The sequence below is a fragment of the Salvelinus fontinalis genome, chromosome 2, assembly GCF_029448725.1.
Source record: "Salvelinus fontinalis isolate EN_2023a chromosome 2, ASM2944872v1, whole genome shotgun sequence".
Taxonomy (NCBI): domain Eukaryota; kingdom Metazoa; phylum Chordata; class Actinopteri; order Salmoniformes; family Salmonidae; genus Salvelinus; species Salvelinus fontinalis.
This window is the reverse complement of record NC_074666.1, coordinates 68,888,568-68,912,137: the sequence shown is the minus strand read 5'-3', so window position 1 is coordinate 68,912,137 and position 23,570 is coordinate 68,888,568. Positions and strand designations below refer to the sequence as shown.

The following is a 23,570-nucleotide window of genomic DNA, read 5'->3' as shown; positions in this document are numbered from 1 at the left end:
TTTTGTTCAATATTTTTGTAAATGTTTTGTTCCAAAACACAATATATCACTTTTCAGAAAAACATTTACATTTCACAGTTGAGTCATTTAGCAGATGCTTTAATCCAGAGCGACTTAAAACAAGTGCATTGATCTTAAGATAGCTACAGTATGTGAGACAACCACATATCACAGTCAAATATACAGGGTACGAATGTTCCATTCCAGCTAAACAATGGCTATACAGCATAAAGTGTTTTCAGTGTTGAAACTGAAAGTTAAAGTTTCAAAGTATGTTTTTCCTGCCTAACTTGGGGGATTGTGGATTGATGAAGGCACCCACCAGGTGCAGCATCCAGGATGAATATCAGAAACACCAAAGACTTGGATGCTTGGATGGGTTGGCAATGCCTTGGCCGGTGATGTCTTATCATGTGCTTAGGGGTATCAGTACACACGCATGAGTGTGTTCGCACATGCGTGCGTGTGTTTTAAATGGCACAAGTATGTGTTTATTATTTCCTGGATATTACTGCCAAGAGGCACACACATCATAAATGAATCATCAGCATGCATCCTCTTTTTAACTTGTCTTGCTCTAAAGAAAGGCAATTCTACCTCTTTCACTCATCTCTTCCCATTCTCTCCCTCCATAAAATGCTCTCCCTCCCTCCCTCCCTCCCTCCCTCCCTCCCTCCCTCCCTCCCTCCCTCCCTCCCTAACTCCTAACCTTATTTATTTATTTTACACCTCGAAGGGCATAGATAAACTGTAGATAAAAAGGAATGTGGACAGAAAAGAGAGTAGAGGATTTTGTTGAAACTGAAAAGAGAGAGAGAGTGCATCCCCACGAGATGTCTGCATTGCGCCATAGTGTCTGCATTGAAAACAGAGCGCCTTCTGGAAAGGGAAACAGGGAGAATATGGCACCCTGGGCCATTGAACCCCCAAAATGCATTGCACTTCAGCCCTAATTCTTCTCAGATGCAGGGCGGAGGCCAGTAAAGCCTTTATAGGCTTCGCCCCTTAGATTTGCAGCCTGCAATTAAAAATCATTACTAATCAAATCAAAATAAAAGTAGCTCAAACTACGTTTGGGGCTGGGATGTGAAATTGATTCGATTTATGCTACCGCAAAGGGAGTCGTAAATCCTGGCCGCAATTAATGTTACATTCTTTTAAAAACAGAGGAAAGGATAACAATTGAGGCCCCGCAAGTTTAAAGTGGTGGCGAAACGAAAATACACCCTGCCACATGTTTTACTGTCCCCCCAATTTTCATATTCGATCTTTCCAGTTCCAACCCAGTTTTACCATAAGTTAAGAGATGTACATTTCAACTCCCGCAAAAAAAGAAAGAAAAAAAAAACCTAAGAAAAAGGACACACTCATGGTTTACATGGTATTGGGAGATTTACAGCGTTGGCTGACAGCCAGTGAGTGAGCAGCGGATCGATAGAGGCATCTGTGTGTGCTGGCTAGGAGTGCTGTTTAAATCGGAGCACAGCATCAGTCACAAATCACCCAGAGTGACATTTTGACATTGGGTGGGCTGGCACCCCAAATAGAAATGACAGCAGTCTCCATGCTGGAGATTTACACTGGCATGGTGGCATACGCACAAACAGACGCCACAGGAGAAAAGGCCACAACTCCGGAGTTACCACTACCAGTGGTTGAGTAGGGTCAAGTGTGTGTATAGCTCTGGTGTGTGACAGGTCTAAATGAGGTGTGTTAGTTAGGTGACTGAATCCTGAAGTTCTGATATAACGAGCGGATGCTTAGGAGGAGGGTAGGCTTCACGACTAGACCCTGACTAGGACAGCATCCACCTAGACACACGTGTGCGCGTGTCTAGGTGGACACACACAAGCACACAAACACACACACTAGTCTCACCATGGCTGGGAAGGCCCATGTTGTTGGCCAGCTGGTAGAGGCGCTGTTGCTGCTCCTCGTAGGAGCCCTGCTCGTTCAGCGCTGACATAATTCGCCTGTAGTGCTCCTCCGGGGTCATGTGACTGTGGCCGCCTCCCTCCAGCACGGGGGTGTGGGAGTTCTCTGTGTGGGGGGGGGGGGGGGGGGGGGGGGGGGGGGGCAGGAAGAGAGTTAGCACACCATTAAAGCAACATTAACTATGAACTCATCGTTGACCAATAACACTATCTCATGAATTAACTCATCATTAACTCACCACAATTTCACCATTAATTCACCACAAATTCACCACTAACTCACCATTAACTCACCACAATTTCACCATTAATTCACCACTAACTCACCATTAACTCACCACTAAGTCACCACTAACTCAACACTATCTCAATAACTCATAATTATCTCACTATTAACATAACTATCAACATCTCATTGATCGGGCTCCCGATTGGCACAGCGGTCTAAGGCACTGCATCTTAGTGCAGAGGTGTCACTACAGACACTGGTTCGATTCCAGGCTGTATCACAACCGGCTGTGATTGGAAGTCCCATAGGGAGGTGCACAATTGGCCCAGCGCTGTCTTGGTTAGGGTTTGGCAAGGGTAGGTCGTCATTGTAAAACATTATTTGTTCTTAACTGACTTGCCTCGTTAAATAAAATAAAAATCTCACTACCATCTCCTCATTAACTCACCATGAACCCACCACTATCTCACCATGACCTAAATAATACCAAAACAGGGTGCTCAATCCAAAGCTATCCTTCATTGAAGCAAAAACTCTTCATAAATACATATAATATTCAACAAAGAATGGGGCAGACATTCACCATTTATTTCAAAATGGTGTACTATGGACAATAGTATAATGAGCTTTTTGAGGGGTAATATAGAAGTTACTCTGGTCTTATATTGCATGAATACAGAACTGTTTCCTGAGTGGAAATGTGTGAGCATATGTATGTTTGTGGTGTGATGTCGCTGTGCTTTGGTTGTAAAGAGGCGGTGTGAGGCGGTGTGATGTGTGATATCCGCTCTCTGTGTTGCTTATTTTCTCTCCTCTCTTTCCTCCCCCCCATCTTTCTCTGCCTCTCCCCATCCCCTGTCTCCCCCTTCCCTTCCCTACCCATTCTCTCTCTCTCTCTCTCTCTCTCTCTCTCTCTCTCTCTCTCTCTCTCTCTCTCTCTCTCTCTCTCCTCTCTCTCTCTCTCTCTCTCTCTCTCTCTTCTCTCTCTCTCTCTCTCTCTCTCTCTCTCTCTCTCTCTCTCTCTCTCTCTCTCTCTCTCTCTCTCTCTCTCTCTCTCTCTCTCTCTCTCTCTCTCTCTCTCTCTCTCTCGTGTTGCTCTGAGCTCTTGCAGCAGTAACTTGATCCTGGGAGTCAAAGGTATAGGAGGGGGAGGTTTGGGGGAGTGAAGGGAGGGAGGGTGAAGTGGTTGGCAGTTGAGGAGGAGGAGGATGAGGAAGAGGAGGTGGAGGAGGGGGAGGAGGAGGAGGATGAGGGGGTTATATTTACCATTTCCTCATTGAAACCCGAGCCTGGCCCCAGGCAGGCGAGAAAGAGTGGCGTGGGTGGGAGAAGGGGAGGGAGAAGGGGAGAGAAGGGAGGGAGGAGGGGAGGAAGAGAAGAAGGAAGGGGGGAAGGGGGAAGGCGGAGGATAAGCACGCTGTCTCTGTCTCCCCCGCCAAGTTCCAACTAATCCACCCACCCAGGGACCCTCAGGTGTGTATGCGTGTGGTGTGTGAGCGCGTGTGTGGCAGTCACATTTGTTTCTACCTATGGGCAGTGTGGTGTTTGCATGATTGTCTTAGTTAAAGTTGATTTGTGCCTATATTATTGTGTGTAATGACGTGAGTGTGCGCGTGTGTGTGTGTGTGTGTGTGACAACTTGTCTCTGCCCGTCTGCATTTCTCTCTTTATAAGCTCTGCAAGGGGTGCCAACAAACCCCCATCTTTCTCTCTCTTTCAGCTCCCAATCTATCTCTTTATCTCATATCTCTTTTTCCATTTGCTTGGGTCATTATGTTCACCCATCAAGTGTTCCGGAGAGGTGCCTCGGACAGGAGGAACAATCACACGAGGATGCAGCTCAGAAGGCTGAGCCATGAGATCAGCAGTGTTCTAAAGCTTATTTAATCAACCACTCCTCTGGCGAGACACACAAACACGCACGCAAGCAACACATTTAAGTCATTTAACAGACGCTCTCATTCAGAGTGACTTACGGTGTGAGGCCGTGCATTTTCATACTGTTTCATAATGTTAGGATGAAACAGTCAGAGGTCACCAAGTGCAACATAGCTTCAGCGTGTAAATCAGCTAGAAAGATGTGTCGGCATCGAGTAATTGTCTCTGGCCCCCTCCCAGTTAGGGGGAGTGACGAGCTCTACAGCAGAGTCTCAGCACTCAATCGCTGGTTGAAAACTGTTTTCTGCCCCTCCCAAAAGATAGAATTTGTAGATAATTGGCCCTCTTTCTGGGACTCACCCACAAACAGGACCAAGCCTGACCTGCTAAGGAGTGACGGACTCCATCCTACCTGGAGGGGTGCTCTCATCTTATCTACCAACATAGATAGGGCTCTAACTCCTTTAGCCCCACAATGAAATAGGGTGCAGGCCAGGCAGCAGGCTGTTAGCCAACCTGCCAGCTTAGTGGAGTCTGCCAATAGCACAGTCAGTGTAGTCAGCTCAGCCATACCCATTGAGACTGTGTCTGTGCCTCGACCTAGGTTGGGCAAAACTAAACATGGCGGTGTTCGCCTTAGCAATCTTATTAGGATAAAGACCTCCTCCATTCCTGCCATTATTGAAAGAGATCGTGATACCTCACATCTCAAAATAGGGTTACTTAATGTTAGATCCCTCACTTCAAAGGCAGTCATAGTCAATGAACTAATCACTGATCATAATCTTGATGTGATTGGCCTGACTGAAACATGGCTTAAGCCTGATGAATTTACTGTGTTAAATGAGGCCTCACCTCCTGGTTACACTAGTGACCATATCCCCCGTGCATCCCGCAAAGGCGGAGGTGTTGCTAACATCTACGATAGCAAATTTCAATTTACAAAAAAAAAAATGGCGTTTTCGTCTTTTGAGCTTCTAGTCATGAAATCTATGCAGCCTACTCAATCACTTTTTATAGCTACTGTTTACAGGCCTCCTGGGCCATATACAGCGTTCCTCTCTGAGTTTCCTGAATTCCTATCAGACCTTGTAGTCATAGCAGATCATATTCTAATTTTTGGTGATTTTAATATTCACATGGAGAAGTCCACAGACCCACTCCAAAAGTCTTTCGGAGCCATCATCGACTCAGTGGGTTTTGTCCAACATGTCTCTGGACCTACTCACTGCCACAGTCATACTCTGGACCTAGTTTTGTCCCATGGAATAAATGTTGTAGATCTTAATGTTTTTCCACATAATCCTGGACTATCGGACCACCATTTTATTACGTTTGCAATCGCAACAAATAATCTGCTCAGACCCCAACCAAGGAGCATCAAAAGTCGTGCTATAAATTCTCAGACAACACAAAAATTCCTTGATGCCCTTCCAGACTCCTTCTGCCTACCCAAGGACGTCAGAGGACAAAAATCAGTTAACCACTTAACTGAGGAACTCAATTTAACCTTGCGCAATACCCTAGATGCAGTTGCACCCCTAAAAACGAAAAACATTTGTCATAAGAAACTAGCTCCCTGGTATACAGAAAATACCCGAGCTTTGAAGCAAGCTTCCAGGAAATTGGAACGGAAATGGCGCCACACAAAACTGGAAGTCTTCCGACTAGCTTGGAAAGACAGTACCGTGCAGTACCGAAGAGCCCTCACTGCTGCTCGATCATCCTACTTTTCCAACTTAATCGAGGAAAATAAGAACAATCCAAAATTTCTTTTTGATACTGTTGCAAAGCTAACTAAAAAGCAGCATTCCCCAAGAGAGGATGGCTTTCACTTCAGCAGTAATAAATTCATGAACTTCTTTGAGGAAAAGATCATGACCATTAGAAAGCAAATTACGGACTCCTCTTTGAATCTGCGTATTCCTCCAGGGCTTAGCTGTCCTGGATCTGCACAGCTCTGCGAGGGCCTGGGATCGGGAGAGACACTTAAGTGTTTTAGTACTATATCTCTTGACACAATGATGAAAATAATCATGGCCTCTAAACCTTCAAGCTGCATACTGGATCCTATTCCTACTAAACTGCTGAAGGAGCTGCTTCCTGTGCTTGGCCCTCCTATGTTGAACATAATAAACAGCTCTCTATCCACCGGATGTGTACCAAACTCACTAAAAGTGGCAGTGATAAAGCCTCTCTTGAAAAAGCCAAACCTTGACCCGGAAAATATAAAAAACTATCGGCCTATATCGAATCTTCCATTCCTCTCAAAAATTTTAGAAAAAGCTGTTGCGCAGCAACTCACTGCCTTTCTGAAGACAAACAATGTATACGAAATGCTTCAGTCTGGTTTTAGACCCCATCATAGCACTGAGACTGCACTTGTGAAGGTGGTAAATGACCTTTTAATGGCGTCAGACCGAGGCTCTGCATCTGTCCTCGTGCTACTAGACCTTAGTGCTGCCTTTGACACCATCGATCACCACATTCTTTTGGAGAGACTGGAAACCCAAATTGGTCTACACGGACAAGTTCTGGCCTGGTTTAGATCTTACCTGTCGGAAAGATATCAGTTTGTCTCTGTGAATGGTCTGTCCTCTGACAAATCAACTGTACATTTCGGTGTTCCTCAAGGTTCCGTTTTAGGACCACTATTGTTTTCACTATATATTTTACCTCTTGGGGATGTTATTCGAAAACATAATGTTAACTTTCACTGCTATGCGGATGACACACAGCTGTACATTTCAATGAAACATGGTGAAGCCCCAAAATTGCCCTCGCTAGAAGCCTGTGTTTCAGACATAAGGAAGTGGATGGCTAAAAACTTTCTACTTTTAAACTCAGACAAAACAGAGATGCTTGTTCTAGGTCCCAAGAAACAAAGAGATCTTCTGTTAAATCTGACAATTCATCTTGATGGTTGTAAAGTCGTCTCAAATAAAACTGTGAAGGACCTCGGCGTTACTCTTGACCCTGATCTCTCTTTTGACGAACATATCAAGACTGTTTCAAGGACAGCTTTTTTCCATCTACGTAACATTGCAAAAATCAGAAATTTTCTGTCCAAAAATGATGCAGAAAAATTAATCCATGCATTTGTTACTTCTAGGTTAGACTACTGCAATGCTCTACTTTCCGGCTACCCGGATAAAGCACTAAATAAACTTCAGTTAGTGCTAAATACGGCTGCTAGAATCCTGACTAGAACCAAGAAATTTGATCATATTACTCCAGTGCTAGCTTCCCTACACTGGCTTCCCGTTAAGGCAAGGGCTGATTTCAAGGTTTTACTGTTAACCTATAAAGCGTTACATGGGCTTGCTCCTACCTATCTTTCCGAGTTGGTCCTGCCGTACATACCTACACGTACGCTACGGTCACAAGACGCAGGCCTCCTAATTGTCCCTAAAATTTCTAAGCAAACAGCTGGAGGCAGGGCTTTCTCCTATAGATCTCCATTTTTATGGAACAGTCTGCCTACCCATGTGAGAGACGCAGACTCGGTCTCAACCTTTAAGTCTTTACTGAAGACTTATCTCTTCAGTAGGTCATATGATTGAGTGTAGTCTGGCCCAGGAGTGTGAAGGTGAACGGAAAGGCTCTGGAGCAACGAACCGCCCTTGCTGTCTCTCCAGGGCCGGTTCCCCTCTCTCCATTGGGATTCTCTGCCTCTAACCCTGTTACTGGGGCTGAGTCACTGGCTTGCTGGTGCTCTTTCATGCCGTCCCTAGGAGGGGTGCGTCACTTGAGTGGGTTGAGTTACTGACGTGAACTTCCTGTCTGGGTTGGCGCCCCCCCCCCTTGGTTGTGCTGTGGTGGAGACCTTTGTGGGCTATACTCGGCCTTGTCTCAGGATTGTAAGTTGGTGGTTGAGGATATCCCTCTAGTGGTGTGGGGGCTGTGCTTTGGCAGAGTGGGTGGGGTTATATCCTTCCTGTTTGGCCCTGTCCGGGGGTTTCTTCGGATGGGGCCACAGTGTCTCCTGACCGCTCCTGTCTCAGCCTCCAGTATTTATGCTGCAGTAGTTTATGTGTCGGGGGGCTAGGGTCAGTTGGTTATACCTGGAGTACTTCTCCTGTCTTATCCAGTGTCCTGTGTGAATTTAAGTATGCTCTCTCTAATTCTCTCGTTCTCTCTTTCTCTCTGAGAACCTGAGCCCTAGGACCATACGTCAGGACTACCGGGCATGCTGACACCTTGCTGTCCCCAGTCCGCCCGGCCTTGCTGCTATTCCAGTTTCAACTGTTTCTGCTTGCGGTTACGAAACCCCTACCTGTCCCAGACCTGCTGTTTTCAACTCTTAATGATCGGCTATGAAAAGCCAACTGAGATTTATTCCTGATTATTATTTGACCATTCTTGTCATTTATGAACATTTTGAAAATCTTGGCTCTCTCTAATTTTCTCCTTCTCTCTTTCTTTCTCTCGGAGGACCTGAGCCCTAGGACCATACGTCGGGACTACCGGCCGTGGTGACTCCTTGCTGCCCTCAGTCCGCCTGGCCTTGCTGCTATTCCAGTTTCAACTCTTCTGCCTGCGGTTATGGAACCCCTACCTGTCCCAGACCTGCTGTTTTCAACTCTTAATGATCGGCTATGAAAAGCCAACTGAGATTTATTCCTGATTATTATTTGACCATGCTTGTCATTTATGAACATTTTGAAAATCTTGGCTCTCTCTAATTTTCTCCTTCTCTCTTTCTTTCTCTCGGAGGACCTGGGCCCTAGGACCATGCGTCGGGACTGCCGCCCGTGGTGACTCCTTGCTGTCCCCAGTCCGCCTGGCCTTGCTGCTATTCCAGTTTCAGCTGTTCTGCCTGCGGTTATGGAACCGCCACCTGTCCCAGACCTGTTGTTTTTCAACTCTTAATGATCAGCTATGAAAAGCCAACTGAAAATTATTCATGATTATTATTTGACCATGCTTGTCACTTATGAACATTTTTGAACATCTTGGCATAGTTCTGTTATAATCTCCACCCGGCACAGCCAGAAGAGGACTGGCCACCCCTCATAGCCTGGTTCCTCTCTAGGTTTCTTCCTAGGTTTTGGCCTTTCTAGGGAGTTTTTCCTAGCCACCGTGCTTCTACACCTGCATTCTAGCTGTTTGGGGTTTTAGGCTGGGTTTCTGTACAGCACTTCGAGATATTATCTGATGTACGAAGGGCTATATAAAATAAAATTGATTGATTGATTGATTGTTTCAAACTGGTCCGAATCTGTTCTTTTTCCTGCAGTCTGAACAGCCCAAAAATCAAATGGAATCGGATATTTCAAGCCACATTTGAAATCACCTTCGTAGGTGGTTTGAAGTCAGTTACAAATCTGATTCGTGGCCATACGACTTGTGTCTGAATGGTCAAATCGGATTTATTTGCCCTAAAGTGGTTTTTAGAATGTTATTTGGCATATCTTGTTGCTTACTAGCTACTCTACTGACAGTCTGTTGACAGTCTGTTGGCAGTCTGTTGACAGTTTGACATGTGGTAGCTAACTAGCCTGTTAATCCTTCACAAACAAATGAGTGAATTCGCTAGAACGCTACACAGCTAGCTAGTTGACTGCCGTGCCTTATCAAAAAAGACTTGTTTTGAAAGTTGGATCAACTTATCCAATGAGGCTTTGAAAGAGGGGCTGTTCTATTACTATGATTTTGAGCATTCAAAACAACTGGGAAACATCCATATTAGGCATTGTATTGGTCACCTTAGCTTGCTACATAACTTCTGAGTGACAGGAAGCATGAGCACCAACACCGATTAGCATACACCACTGCGCGCACACACCCTTCATGACTAATGACTGCTGTCTGAACACACACAAATCTGTTTTGGTCACTTGTAACTTGCTGTTTGGAAAGTCAATATTCCAAAACGGATTTGAAAAAAAAAACTGATTGGAGCATCGAGGTTCGCAGTGTGAGCAAGGCTTTAGTGGATACTCTAATGTATGTTCCTCCAGTGACGGCTCAGCCAGGTCACGGGTCATGCACGAGGCAAAAGTCACCGAACACAGCACAGCACCACTCGACTCAACACACACCTCAGCACTACGTATACACCAAGTCAACATGGACAGATTGAAACCACTCGGTGATAACACAAGGTCAATTTAGAAAAAAAGATGGTGAGAAGCACCAATCGGATGGTAAGCTATTCGCACCTAATCATGCTATTCCTTCCTAAGTTTTAAACATTGACCTTTCGAAGTTATGACCAACTAAGATGCACAGCAAGAGTGGATAGTACTGATGGAAGACTGAACATAAATGTGTGTGTGTGTGTGTGCTTTCATCTGTGTGTGGTGCGCTGTCTCTCTGTGTGTGTGTGGCCTATGCTGTCTTTGTGTATGTGCATGCATGTAATTTGTGTTGGCTTAGAGACGGGCAGGATAGGGGTGGGCTGCCCTTGACTTTGCCTGCTGTATGATGCTTCAGTGACTGAGGAAGCTAGTCAGGACACCAGAGACGAGACAGGGTGGCCATGACGGCTCCTCGCAGGGACGCCAGTTTCCCACCACATAAGGGTGAAATGAATGGGAGGGAAGCGACTGGATGAGAGAGGTAAGGAAAGGAAGTAGCCATTCCTGATGGCTTGTACATATCTTTCTAACGGCTGGTTTACCGTTGGTCTATCGACATGTCTACAGACGGTTGTCGCAGTGACATCATGAACATTCTATTGTCGTCTGACAGCAAACTTGTCGTTGTCCTTATGAAAAAGTATACACACAAAAACGACAGGCTGCATGACATCAGCACCCTGGTGGTCCAAAATACTTTATTGGTGTATTTTAACACCAATAAACCCATCCGTTTAAAAGTGTATTTAGTATATGTCAATCTAGCAAACCAGGCAACTAAAAGCTACTTTCTAAACAATGTGTTGGTTCGTTTCTAGCTTGTAGAAAAAGATGGTGAGAATGACCTATGGTAGACAGCTGCCTGGCTAGCCAGCTCAAATAATGACCACATCATTGCTGACAATGTCTTAACTGTAGCACATTTTCATTCATCATTACAGTAAAATAAACTCACAACACGATCATGATTTACAAGTTAATGGCGAGGAAATGACAGAAAATAGCTTACAGTTGTGAGTGTGAAGAAAGAAGAGCAGTGCATTCTACCGGAGGATTTCATCATCGGGGTCTGCCGGGTAACCATGACAACGGACGCAGCGACAGGTTCACAGTTGAACTTTTTTTCCCGTTTGTCTGCGACAAGGAAAGCGACGGTTGCAGCGACGGTCTACAGATATTCCACCGGAGTATAAAGGATATGTTGTTTTGACCAGCGAGACTTGTCGCATTCTAACTGTCTACAGAGATGTCAATAGACGAGGTGTAAACCAGCCGTAACACAGGAGAACGCAAGGGGCTGTGAGAGGTAACGCGAGAATGTGTGTCAAGTGCGTGCGCGTATGTGTTAGTATGTGCGCCAGTGGCGGTCGGTGCCGTTTTAAGATGAGGAAGGACGATTGTTTTTTCATGAGCATGACCTTATTTCTATTACAGCATGTTGGATGATTCTCATTCATATTCCATTCACCCAGTTCAATATAACAGTGATACATTTAGGCTACTACTGATACTCAAATGTTCCCTGTAACCATCATGAGGTTGCTACAACCTAGCCTATGAATGAAAGTTTATAATGTAGGTGCACACAGGTCGAGAGACCAATTTGAGGTGACAGACAGTGACACATGGACAGACAGTGACATTCAATAATGCCTTGCACACTCTTGCCTGAATCTAGCTGATCTAGGGTGTAATCATTAGTCCAACAGTTTATATCGGACAAATTCAGGTAAGTTTGTCCTCGTTTTGTTCCACTTGTCAACAAAATCGGCAGCCACGTTGTATTCCTTCTCGCATCTACGCGCTCTCCTCCTCTCACCTCTTCCATTCCCTTGTGGACTTCAATGCACAACACATCAGCTGTATGTGACCAGGCCCCAAAAAAACTTTCCAAGCCAAACCATATCATAACCGTTAAACACAGCCTACATTGTTGTCACCATGTTAGCTGAAGTGACATTTACATTTACATTTAAGTCATTTAGCAGACGCTCTTATCCAGAGCGACTTACAAGTACATACATTCATACTTTTTTTTTTGTTTTTTGTTTTTTGTTTTTTTGTACTGGTCCCCTGTGGGAATCGAACCCACAACCCTGGCGTTGCAAGCGCCGTGCTCTACCAACTGAGCCACACGGGGCCCCATAGTCAGCGGGGCCCCATAGACATCATAGTCAGCATAGCTAATAGAACTAGCACGTTAGTAAACCAGCTACTATCAAGCAGTAACGTTACAGTGTACAGTCAAGTAAGCAGTTACACCTGAGGTGTATTTCTCTCTTGCTTCTCCTTCATTTAAACTAGTGTCTCTCTTTGAGTCAACTACTCACCACATTTTATGCACTGCAGTGCTAACTAGATGTAGCTCACGCTTTCAGTACTAGATTCATTCTCTGATTCTTTGATTGGGTGGACAAAATGTCAGTTCATGCTGCAAGAGCTCTGATGGGTTGGAGGACGTCCTCTGGAAGTTGTCATAATTACTGTGTAAGTCTACGGAAGGGGGTGAGAACATTAAGCCTCCTAGGTTTTGTATTGAAGTCAATGTAGCCAGAAGAGGATGGAAGCTAGCTATCCTCCGGTAACACCATGGTGCTTCTTTGCAAAATAATGTGTTTTAATCAATTATTTGGTGATGTGATTATATTTAGTATAGTTTTATTTTTATTTGTATGAAATTCTCTGAGGATCCTTCAATGGTGTGCGTATGTCTATTTGTGTATGTGTGTGTGTGCGTACAGAGGCTAACCTCTCTGTAACACTGACCCACACTGTCACTCAACACCAGCTCACACCCAGTTTCTCTCCTTCCTGTAAATCAATGACACTCCACTCCTCCTCTACCTCCACCTCTCCATCCCTACCCTCCTCTATCCTTCTCACAAACACATCTTTGTCCACCAAACTTCTTTATATTATTTTTCCTTCTCGGGTTAAACATAACATATTTCAGCACATCAGTAACATCACACACACACTCACGCACACACACACACACACATGTGGAATCTTACCTTTGGGGGACACGCTGCGTGACTTCTTGCTGTCTGACGGGCACTCGCTGCTGCTGTTGGGGGAGTAGGCTCTCCTCTTGCCTGGAGGGTCATCTGTGAACAAAAATACATGGTTGGTGCTTAGAGAGAGAGAGAGAGAGAATGAGTAGAGAAAGAGAGAGATAGAAAGGGACAGAGAGGGAGAAGCCACGGGTGCCTGAAGGTGTGCCTGTTCTGTCAAAGATGAGAGGGGCCCTGTGCTCCAGAGGATGACAGATCTGCCTGGGTTACTCACACATGTGTGTGTGTGTGTGTGTGTGTGTGTGTGTGTGTGTGTGTGTGTGTGTGTGTGTGTGTGTGTGTGTGTGTGTGTGTGTGTGTGTGTGTGTGTGTGTGTGTGTGTGTGTGTGTGTGTGTGTGTGTGTGTTTGTGTGCGTGCATGAGTGCATATGTGTGTGTGTGTGTGCGTGAGAAGAGAGGGAATTCTGTGGCTCTCTTGCTCTGTCTCTCTCGTCCACACTCTATTCTTAACATTCTGTCTTACATTCCCTCTTCTCTCTCTCCCTCTCTCTCTCTCTCTCTCTCTCTCTCTTTCTCTCTCTTGCCCTCGTCAGTCATCACAAAAGCCATTGGTTGTGCTATTACTTATAAGAATGAATGCTCCAAACCTCGCAGTCAAAGAGGAGCAGTCAGAGTCACGAGAAAGTCAACCGTGGCTTCTGTCCTCGTTTCATCACAAATCTTAGCTTCATTCTTCCTCAGTTTATTGTGTCATGCCTCTCTCTCGTTTTCTGCCTCCCTCCCCTGAGTGTTTCCCTCTCTCTCTACGTTCTCTCTGAAACACAAACACACACTCTTCCTCTTTCTTCACCTCTCTATTTACCCTGCAGGTACGTTCGAACACTCCTCCAATCGGGGTCATGGGGGAGTTCTCTCGTCTCGCATTAACCCCCCCCCCCCCCCCCACCAGAGAGGAGAGCATCTAGTGTACAATTATAGCACCAGCCCCGCTCTATCCCCCCTCTTCCCCCCTCTCCAACTCCATCCCCCATCCTGGCCTCAAACAGACCTCAAATCAATATCCGCCTAATAAGAATGGGTGGGGATGCAGAGTGCAAAGCATGTGGTGCGAGCAGGAAGGAAGAAGCCATTTGTCATTTTTCTCGCCCTCTCTTTTTGTCTCTCTGGCTCTTCCTCTCTCTCAATTCAATTAAATTCAAGGGCTCCTCTCTCTCTCTCTCTCTCTCTCTCTCTCTCTCTCTCTCTCTCTCTCTCTCTCTTTCTCTCTCTCTCTCTCTCGCTCTCTCTCTCTTCCTCTTCCTCATACTGCCGACCAAGCCAAATGCAACTGCTTCCTACCATTTCTCTCGGTCTCTCTTGAAGCATTTATGAAACTGCTTTTTCCGGTTGCGCCCATCAACAAAACTGACTGTTAGAACTGCCAAATCCTCATGGATAGATGATTGAAAAACTGTATGGCTGAGAGGAATGGGGCAAAGGGAATAGCAAATACTGTAAGTCTGACAGCACAGCAGCCTGTCAAACATACAGTGAATTGAGAAATCACGTAACTAAACCAAACAAAAAGAAGAAGAAACTATACTATGGAAAATATAAAGAATGATAGTAAAAAGCTTTGATAACAAAGATGGCGCCGATAGAGATCATTCCTTAGGAAACTGTGCAGTATTTTGTTTTTTTATGTATTATTTCTTACATTGTTACCCCAGAAAACCTTGTGTGTGTTATTACATACAGCCGGGAAGAACTATTGGATATCAGAGAGACATCAACTTACCAGCACAACCGGCACTACGACCAGGAATACAACTTTCCCAAAGCGGATCCTTTGTCTGCACCTCCCAGAGCATTTGAACTGATTCCAGAGGCCGACCCAAAACAACGCGGAGGAGAGGGTGCCGGAGCGGTCTTCTAGCGAGGCTTCGGATGCGTGCACACCACCCACCGCTTCTGAGTATATTACTCACTAATGTACAGTCCCTAGTTAGCATAGTCGACGAAATTATGGCAAGAGTTGCTTCCAAAGACATATCCGGGATTGTAACGTACTCTGTTTCCAGGAGACATGGCTAGCTGGGAACATGCTGTCGGAGTCCGTACAGCCAACAGGATTTTCAGTGCATCGCGCCGACAGGAACAAACATCTCTCTGGTAAGAAGAAGTGCGGGGGTGTATGTTTCATGATTAATGACTCATGGTGTAATTGTAACAAAATACAAGAACTCAAGTCCTTTTGTTCACCAGACCTAGAATTCCTGACAATCAAATGCTGACCATATTATCTCCCAAGAGAACTCTCCTTGGTTATCGTCACAACCGTGTATATCCCCCCGCAAGCGGATACCAAGACGGCCATCAAGGAACTTCACTGGACTTTAGGAAAACTGGAAACCATATATCCTGAGGCTGCATTTATTGTAGCTGGGGATTTTAACAAAGCTAATTTTAGAACAAGACTACCTAAATTCTATCAGCATATCGATTGCAGTACACGAGCGAGTAACACACTCGACCATTGCTACTCTAACTTCCACGATGCATACAAAGCCCTCCCCCGCCCACCTTTTGGCAAATCTGACCATGACTCCATTTTGTTGCTCCCCTCCTATAGGCAGAAACTAAAACAGGAAGCACCTGTGCTTAGGTCTATCCAACGCTGGTCTGACCAATCGGATTCCACGCTTCAAGCATACTTCGATCACGTGGACTGGGATATGTTCTGGGTAGCCTCAGACAATAACATTGACGTATACGCTGATTTGGTGAGCGAGATTATAAGGAAGTGTATAGGAGATGTTGTACCCACTGTGACTATTAAAACCTTCCCTAACCAGAAACCGTGGATTGATGGCAGCATTCGCGCAAAAAGGAAAGCACGTTCCACCACATTTAATCATGGCAAAGCGACTGGAAACATAACCGTATACAAACAGTATAGTTATTCCCTCCATAAGGCAATCTAACAAGCAAAGCGTCCGTATAGAGACAAAGTGGAGTCGCAATTCAATGGCTCAAACACGAGACGTATGTGGCAAGGTCTACAGAAAATATAGCCTGTGTGTCTATGTACGCTGACGACTCAACAGTGTGCACATCGGATACGACAGTAAAATAAATAAATGACACCCTTAACGTAGAGCTCCAGTCAGGTTTAGAATGGGAAACTAGCAATAGGCTGGTGCTAAATATCGCAAAAACGAAAATCATTGTTTTTTAAACAAATCACTTGCTCAACCCTAAACCTCATCTAGATCTATTATTGAACGTGGCAACCGAGCAAGTTTAGGAGACTAAACTGCTATGTGTAACCCTATACAGTGCATTCGGAAAGTATTCAGACCCCTTGACTTTTTCCACATTTTTTTTAGGTTACAGCCTTATTCTAAAAATGTATTCAATTGTTTTTCCCCTCGTCAATCTATACACAATACCCCACAACAACAAAGCAAAACTTCTGCAAAAGTATAAAAAATAAAAAAATATCACATTTACATAATTATTCAGACCCGTTGTTATGAGACTCAAAATTATGCTCAGTTGCATCCTGTTTCCATTGATCATCCTTTAGATGTTTCTACAACTTGATTAGAGTATATTGGAGTAAATTTGCAGTTGGTCCAGAACAAAGCAGCACAAATTGCACTTAGATGTACACGGAGGGTGAATGTCAATAACATGCATGACAATCTCTCCTGGCTCAAAGTTGAGGAGAGATTGACTGCATCACTATCGGTCTTGTGCGAGGTGTTGAAGGTACCGAACTGTCTGTTCAAGTAGTTGGGACACAGTTCGAACACTCATCGGTACAACACAAGACATTCAATCAGAGGTCTCTTCACAGTCCCCCGGTCAGGAATAGAGGAGGTGAAACACACTATATATACAACAGTATGTTGACTCCCCATCAAATTAGTGGACTCGGCTATTTCAGCCACACCCGTTGCTGACAGGTGTATAAAATCAAGCACACAGCCATTCAATCTCCATAGACAAACATTGGCAGTAGAATGGCCTTACTGAAGAGCTCAGTGACTTTCAACGTGGCATCATCATAGGATGCCACCTTTCCAACAAGTCAGTTAGTCAAATTTCGGCCCTGTTAGAGCTTCCCCGGGCAAATGTAAGTGCTGTTATTGTGAAGTGGAAACGTCTAGGAGCAACAACGGCTCAGCTGCAAAGTGGTAGGACACAGAAGCTGACAGAACGGGACTGGCGAGTGCTGAAGCACGTAGCACAGTAAAACGTGTCTGTTCTCAGTTGCAACACTCACTACCGAGTTCCAAACTGTGTCTGGAAGCAAAGTCAGCACAATAACATTTCGTCGGGAGCTTCATGAAATGGGTTTCCATGGTCGAGTAGCCACACACAAGCCTAAGATCACCATGTACAATGCCAAGCATTGGCTGGAGTAGTGTAAAACTTGCCGCCATTGGACTCAGGAGCAGTGGAAACGAGTTCTCTGGAGTGATGAATCACGCTTCACCATCTGGCAGTCCGACGGACAAATCTGGGTTTGGCGGATGCCAGGAGAACGCTGTCTGTCCGAATGCATAGTGCCAACTGTAAAGTTTGGTGGAGGAGGAATAATGCTCTGGGGCTGTTGTTCATGGTTCGGGCTCCTTAGTTACAGTGAAGGCAAATCTTAATGCTACAGGAAACAATGACATTCTAGACGATTCTGTGCTTCCAACTTTTTGGCAACAGTTTGGGGAAGGAGCGAGAGAGAGAGAGAGAGAGAGAGAGAGAGAGAGAGAGAGAGAGAGAGAGAGAGAGAGAAAGAGAGAGAGGTGAATAAAGGGTGAGAGAGTGAGAGACATAGAGAGAAGAAGAGCGAGAGAGGAAGAGAGAGAGAATAAAGGGTGAGAGAGTGAGAGACATAGAGAGAAGAAGAGCGAGAGAGAGAGAGAGAAAGAGGGAGAGAGAGAGAGGTGGAAGAAAGCAAGCCTGTGCATGAAAGTGTGTTTGGAGTGGTAGAGTTGGCGTCTTGGAGGCTTTTGTTTGGTTTTGTGGAGGAGAGGAGAGGAAACCTGGTGTCGGGGAGAGGAGGTTCACTAATGATCCCCCTGTTTGATGTTTCCTCTCCGGGCATGAGGAGATTCACTCTCTACCCCTCCCCAGAGATAGAGACAGAGAGAGAGATAGAGAGAGAGATAGAGAGAGGTGGTACTTGAATGAAACACTCCTGTCTTCTCCTCCTTCTCCCATCTCTATTCCAACCATTGGCCTTTACAGTGTCTAAATGCACAACAATAATACTTTTGATTATTTTGCACATGATTTATCAAACTTTTAATACAGTAGCCTATATCAGACCTAAAGCTTCCATTGCACACACACACACACTTTCATTTGGGCTGACTTCACAGAAGACAGTGTCTCTTCTGAGCCATTGCCTGAGGGTCAGTGATTTTAAGGCGGAAAGCTTTTAAAGCCAATTAAATGGTGCTTCTTAAAGCGTTGGCGCTTCCATTTAACACCGAAACCCGCCTTAAACCCAGCAAGCTCTCACAGTCTCACTGCAGAATCAGACATCCAAACCCTTGTCCATAAACGCCCTTGCAAAACCCAAGCCTTCCTGACTGTAATAGCGCTCACTGTTGCCCCCTAATGGCCAGTTTTGACGTCATCTGCCGATGTCCTGCTTACCTGGACGGACGTCTAATTTTGCAGTAAATCTTGAGCGACCTGGCTGCTTAAACCAGTCTGAGCTGGTCCTTAACTCCCAACACCAATGCTAATAACCACAGTTTCTACTTTGCTCCTGCTAGTCTTCTACCTGTATAACCCCATTCAGGCTAAACATTGCTAACTGCGAACAGATTAGCCAAAGTTGCTATTATTTTCTCCTGCTAACTAGTCTCCTACCTGGGGATCAATGATGTTTAGTGCTAAGGACATTGCAAGGGCTTCTTTTTGGCTCATGTTTTTCCCAAGATATTTTGTTACCATTTGCATCTCCTGTCTGGCGCACCAGCTAGCTAGCAAGTTTCCCCTTTGTCCTTCATCCAAAACTGCCAGAATCCTTTTTGCCCCCTACCCAACCGGGTTTACACTAGTTAACTCCTACTGGGAAGAATGAGGGATGAGAACAGAGAGAGAGAAAGGAAAAAAATGGAAGAATGCTTTAACAGAGGGAGTACTAGCCTAGCCTAGCCTAGCCACCTCACTCGTCTACCACAGAGGCAGTCAAGCAACCACAGGGACACCCCTTACTCTCTTTCCCTCTCTGCCTCTTCTCCTCTCCTCCTTCCATCCTCATCCCTTCTTTCTATCTTTCTTTCTATCTTCCTCTCTTTTTCTCTCTCTTTTCTTCCCACGGAGGACCGCTGACAGCTCAGAAAGCAAGACTCCTTAATTCCTCCTCTTATTCCGTTAATCTGTCATCTTTATCAGGCTGGGGAAGAGGTGGGCCGGGAGTCGCGGCCTCCCGATCAATCTCCACATTACAACTGACAGAATGGTGCTAATAACTTATTGATCCCTCTCTGTTCGCCGGGCCTCCGCCGGCGCTGAAAGCCCCTCATTGATTGGCTACGGACCGAGGGGGGAGGGAGGAAGGGAGGGAGAGAGGGAGGGAGAGGAGCTTCCGTTCATACTGAGGGAGGATGCACCACTGCCGCTATTGCTGCTACACACACGCAAGGACACACACACACACACACACACACACACACACACACACACACACACACACACACACACACACACACACACAAACTGTTCCTCTCTCCCATAGCGTAACCCCAGGGCAGCTGAGATGGAGAGAGGGGAGAGAGGAGCGAGAGAGAGCGAGACAGAGAGGGAGAGAGAGAGGGAGAGGGAAGGGAAAGAGAGGGGGAGAAAAGGATACAGAAGAAGATAGGTAGGGAGCAGCAAAGCAAAGGGAGAGATGGATAGAGATTAGGGAGTGAGATGATTGAAGAGGAAAAATAAAGCAAGAATAACCCCTTCATTTATAGAAGAGGGCTGCGTGCACTCACTGTATATCAGTGATCTGTGTGTGTGTGTATGTGAGATTGTTTAAAAGGAGTGTGATGGACCAAGATGGTACTACCGCTCCCTTTGAGGCTAATAATACCCTGTTAAAAAGTAATCCTCCCTTTCAAACACACATACACACACAAAAAAAGCTATACAAAAACACCTTATCCGCCAGTCTCTCTGGTCTGACCGCAGAGCCACGGTTTACAGTTTCCACAGGCAGCCAGACGCTTAGCCCGGCGCCCCTGCTCTCTCCCCCTCCTCCCCTCCCCTCCCCTCCTCCCTCCCTCCCACAGCCCCAGTAGCCAGGGGCTTGGGAGGCGGAGGGAGGGAGGGAGAGGAGAGGACGAGAGGGGGGAGTCAGCCCTCCTGTCTGTCCCTCATATTTAATTAACGGCCCACTCCGGCACGGAGACGGCTCAGCAGCCTGCTTCCCTTTCCTCTGACCCCCCCCACACACACAGCCGCCCTCCCCTGATACCGGCACCACGCTCGCTCATCTCTCTCTCTCTCTCTCTCTCTCTCTCTCTCTCTCTCTCTCTCTCTCTCTCTCTCTCTCTCTCTCTCTCTCTCTCTCTCTCTCTCTCTCCTCTCTCTCTCTCTCTCTCTCCTCTCTCTCTCTCTCTCTCTCTCTCTCTCTCTCTCTCTCTCTCTCTCTCTCTCTCTCCTCTCTCTCTCTCCTCTCTCTCTCTCTCTCTCTCTCTCTCTCTCTCTCTCTCTCTCTCTCTCTCTCTCTCTCTCAACTTTTCTTGTGGCACACTGCCTCCCGCCCTCTCTCTCTCTCCCTCCTTCCCGCTCTCGTTCTCTATTTCTCTAACCACAGGCCTGCTATGGAAGTTAGACAGTGGGGAGTGAGCTCAATAATAGACTTGACGCTACAACAGAACAGAAAGCAGTTAGCACTACACTAAAGTATGTAACAGAAGTACAGCACTAGTGTTAGGAGTAGTGTTTGTCTGGGGGTGCATCCCAAAAGGCACCCTGTTCCCTATATAGTGTGCTACTTTTGACCAGGGCCGTAGGGACCTTTGGGATCCAGTCTGGTTCTGCTATGATATTGGAGCAATCCCACCACAACAAGTAGTTTATATAGAAACTAGTATCATCATGACATATAAGTACTTTGGAGAAAACGAACCAAAACGATACAAAAGTTAATATCATGTGTCAGGTATTAAAACTGTTATATGACACAAATTATCAGTGTGTGTGTGTGTGTGCATGTACACATTTGTGTTTGTTTGTGTGTGCGTTAGATGTGCACATACACCCATGTGTGTGTGTACGCACACGCACTACTGTGTATGTGTGTGCCTCTCTCTCTAATTTATCTGGCAGACAGAATGTGAGCCAGTGGCTGATGGGATTGGACTTGTTTACAGACACGTAGCGAGCCGCTTAGCCACCCTGTTAAATCTCCCTTTAATGCTCAAACTGACAGTTTTTAGGCCCAGGCCCCCTCCGGCGCTTGCCGCACCGCACTCATCCCCCCTCCCCCTCATCCTCCTCCGCTTACCCTCCCTCATCGCTTTGTGTCTTTCTCCATTAAGATTACCATTCACAGGCTAATTTCTCCATTAGGCTTAGCAGCTGATTAGACAGGTCTTTTTGGGAAATCTGTCCCAAACATGGGTCTAAAGACATTGGGCAGCTGAGACTTTATCAACCCCCGTCCCCCACCCAAATGAGGGGGATAAACAGACATCCCTCCGCCCCCTCAGTCCTCTGTATTACGTACCGTATGGGCAATTAAGCTTCTAGACGGATGAGATCAGAGAGATACAGTAGAAGACGAGGTGTTGGATTTGGGTTGTGATTATGCCACATGTATGCCCCTCTGACTAATGGGATGAAGAAGAACAGAACGTCCACAGGGGTTAATGCTCTCCCCTCTGAACAATGTGCCACTTGAACATGGTAAGGGTAGTGCGTTATCGGTTCCATCTGTGGTTGATCAACTTTGTTGGTAACACTTTACAAGTTTGTGGTGACTGTTTAAAACCAAACTATGATTTACAGTTTCTCCTGGCCCATAGACTACTTTCAGGCCGAGGATCCACCTAACATCTAAGACATCGTCTATTGCAAAATCCTGAACTTCTTGTGACAAACTCTATTTAACCAAAACTGTTTTAGCTCGGCTAAACCTAGTTTTAACCCACAGACCAGCGGGTCCCTACCAACCCAACATTTGGGAGATAGTTTGGAATGAAAGAGCATTTAGAGTGTAATAAGTATACAGTATGTCCCTACAGTATAAATGGCCCTTCCAGACACCTTCGTCCACCAAAACATGAGGGGACTTCAGACACGGCTAATCCCTATTCGTGGTAGTTTATTCAATGTCTACTAAATAGAACCAACTATCTTTAGAAAAATTAGACAACTCTTTTTGCCCCCGAGTTGCGCAGGCGTCTAAGGTACTGCATCTCAGTGCAAGAGGCATCGCTACATACCCTGGTTCGATTCCAGGCTGTATCACAACCAGCTGTGATTGGGAGTCCCATAGGGCGGCGCACAATTGGCCCAGAGTCGTCCGGGTTTGGCCGGGGTAGTCCGTCATTATAAATAATAATTTGTTCTTAACTGACTTGCCTCGTTAAATAAAGGCTATATAAAAATAAAAAAATTACTCAATGTACCTTTGATGAAACGCATACGTATGCATACATGGGCACAGATCACAATATACAAGGACACAAAACAGAAAAGTTATCACCAGAACACAACAGATAAAGTATCTAAATACCAATCCACTCTATCACTCTATCACTTCATGTTACACAGAAATATTACACAAGTAACGACCTGAAAGTATAAAGTTCCAACATTCAGTCTTATTCCGAACTAAAACAGTCTAATTCAGAACTAAAACAGTCTAATTCAGAACTAAAACAGTCTGATTCCGAACTAAAACAGTCTGATTCCGAACTAAAACAGTCTGATTCCGAACTAAAACAGTCTAATTTAGAACTAAAACAGTCTGATTCAGAACTAAAACAGTCTGATTCAGAACTAAAACAGTCTGATTCAGAACTAAAACAGTCTAATTCAGAACTAAAACAGTCTGGTTCCGAACTAAAACAGTCTGATTCAGAACTAAAACAGTCTGATTTAGAACTAAAACAGTCTGATTCAGAACTAAAACAGTCTGATTCAGAACTAAAACAGTCTGATTCAGAACTAAAACAGTCTGATTCAGAACTAAAACAGTCTGATTTAGAACTAAAACAGTCTGATTCAGAACTAAAACAGTCTGATTCAGAACTAAAACAGTCTGATTCAGAACTAAAACTGTCTGATTCAGAACTAAAACTGATGAAACAGTGGCTGGTGTTATTAGGGCGTTTAACTGTTGGGCTGTAAACTGTCAGAAGGCTCTTACTGTAGCTTAACACACACCATGGTTCCTTTACGCCCATGAAACTGGATTAATGGCAAACAAAGCTAT

The 23,570-nt window shown here is 45.4% G+C and overlaps 1 protein-coding gene across 5 annotated transcripts in view; it reads right to left on the bottom strand.

Annotated features, from left to right (window-relative positions):
* LOC129824242 (sterile alpha motif domain-containing protein 11-like) overlaps positions 1-23,570 on the bottom strand; it is a 113,068-nt gene that overhangs the window by 39,322 nt on the left and 50,176 nt on the right. For all 5 annotated transcript variants that reach the window (XM_055883734.1, XM_055883724.1, XM_055883743.1 and 2 more), the window contains exons 5-6: positions 13,139-13,231; positions 1,879-2,040 (exon numbers count right to left, since the gene is read on the bottom strand). In XM_055883734.1, coding sequence (XP_055739709.1) covers positions 1,879-2,040; positions 13,139-13,231 — 255 coding nt within the window. The remainder of the gene's footprint in view (positions 1-1,878; positions 2,041-13,138; positions 13,232-23,570) is intronic.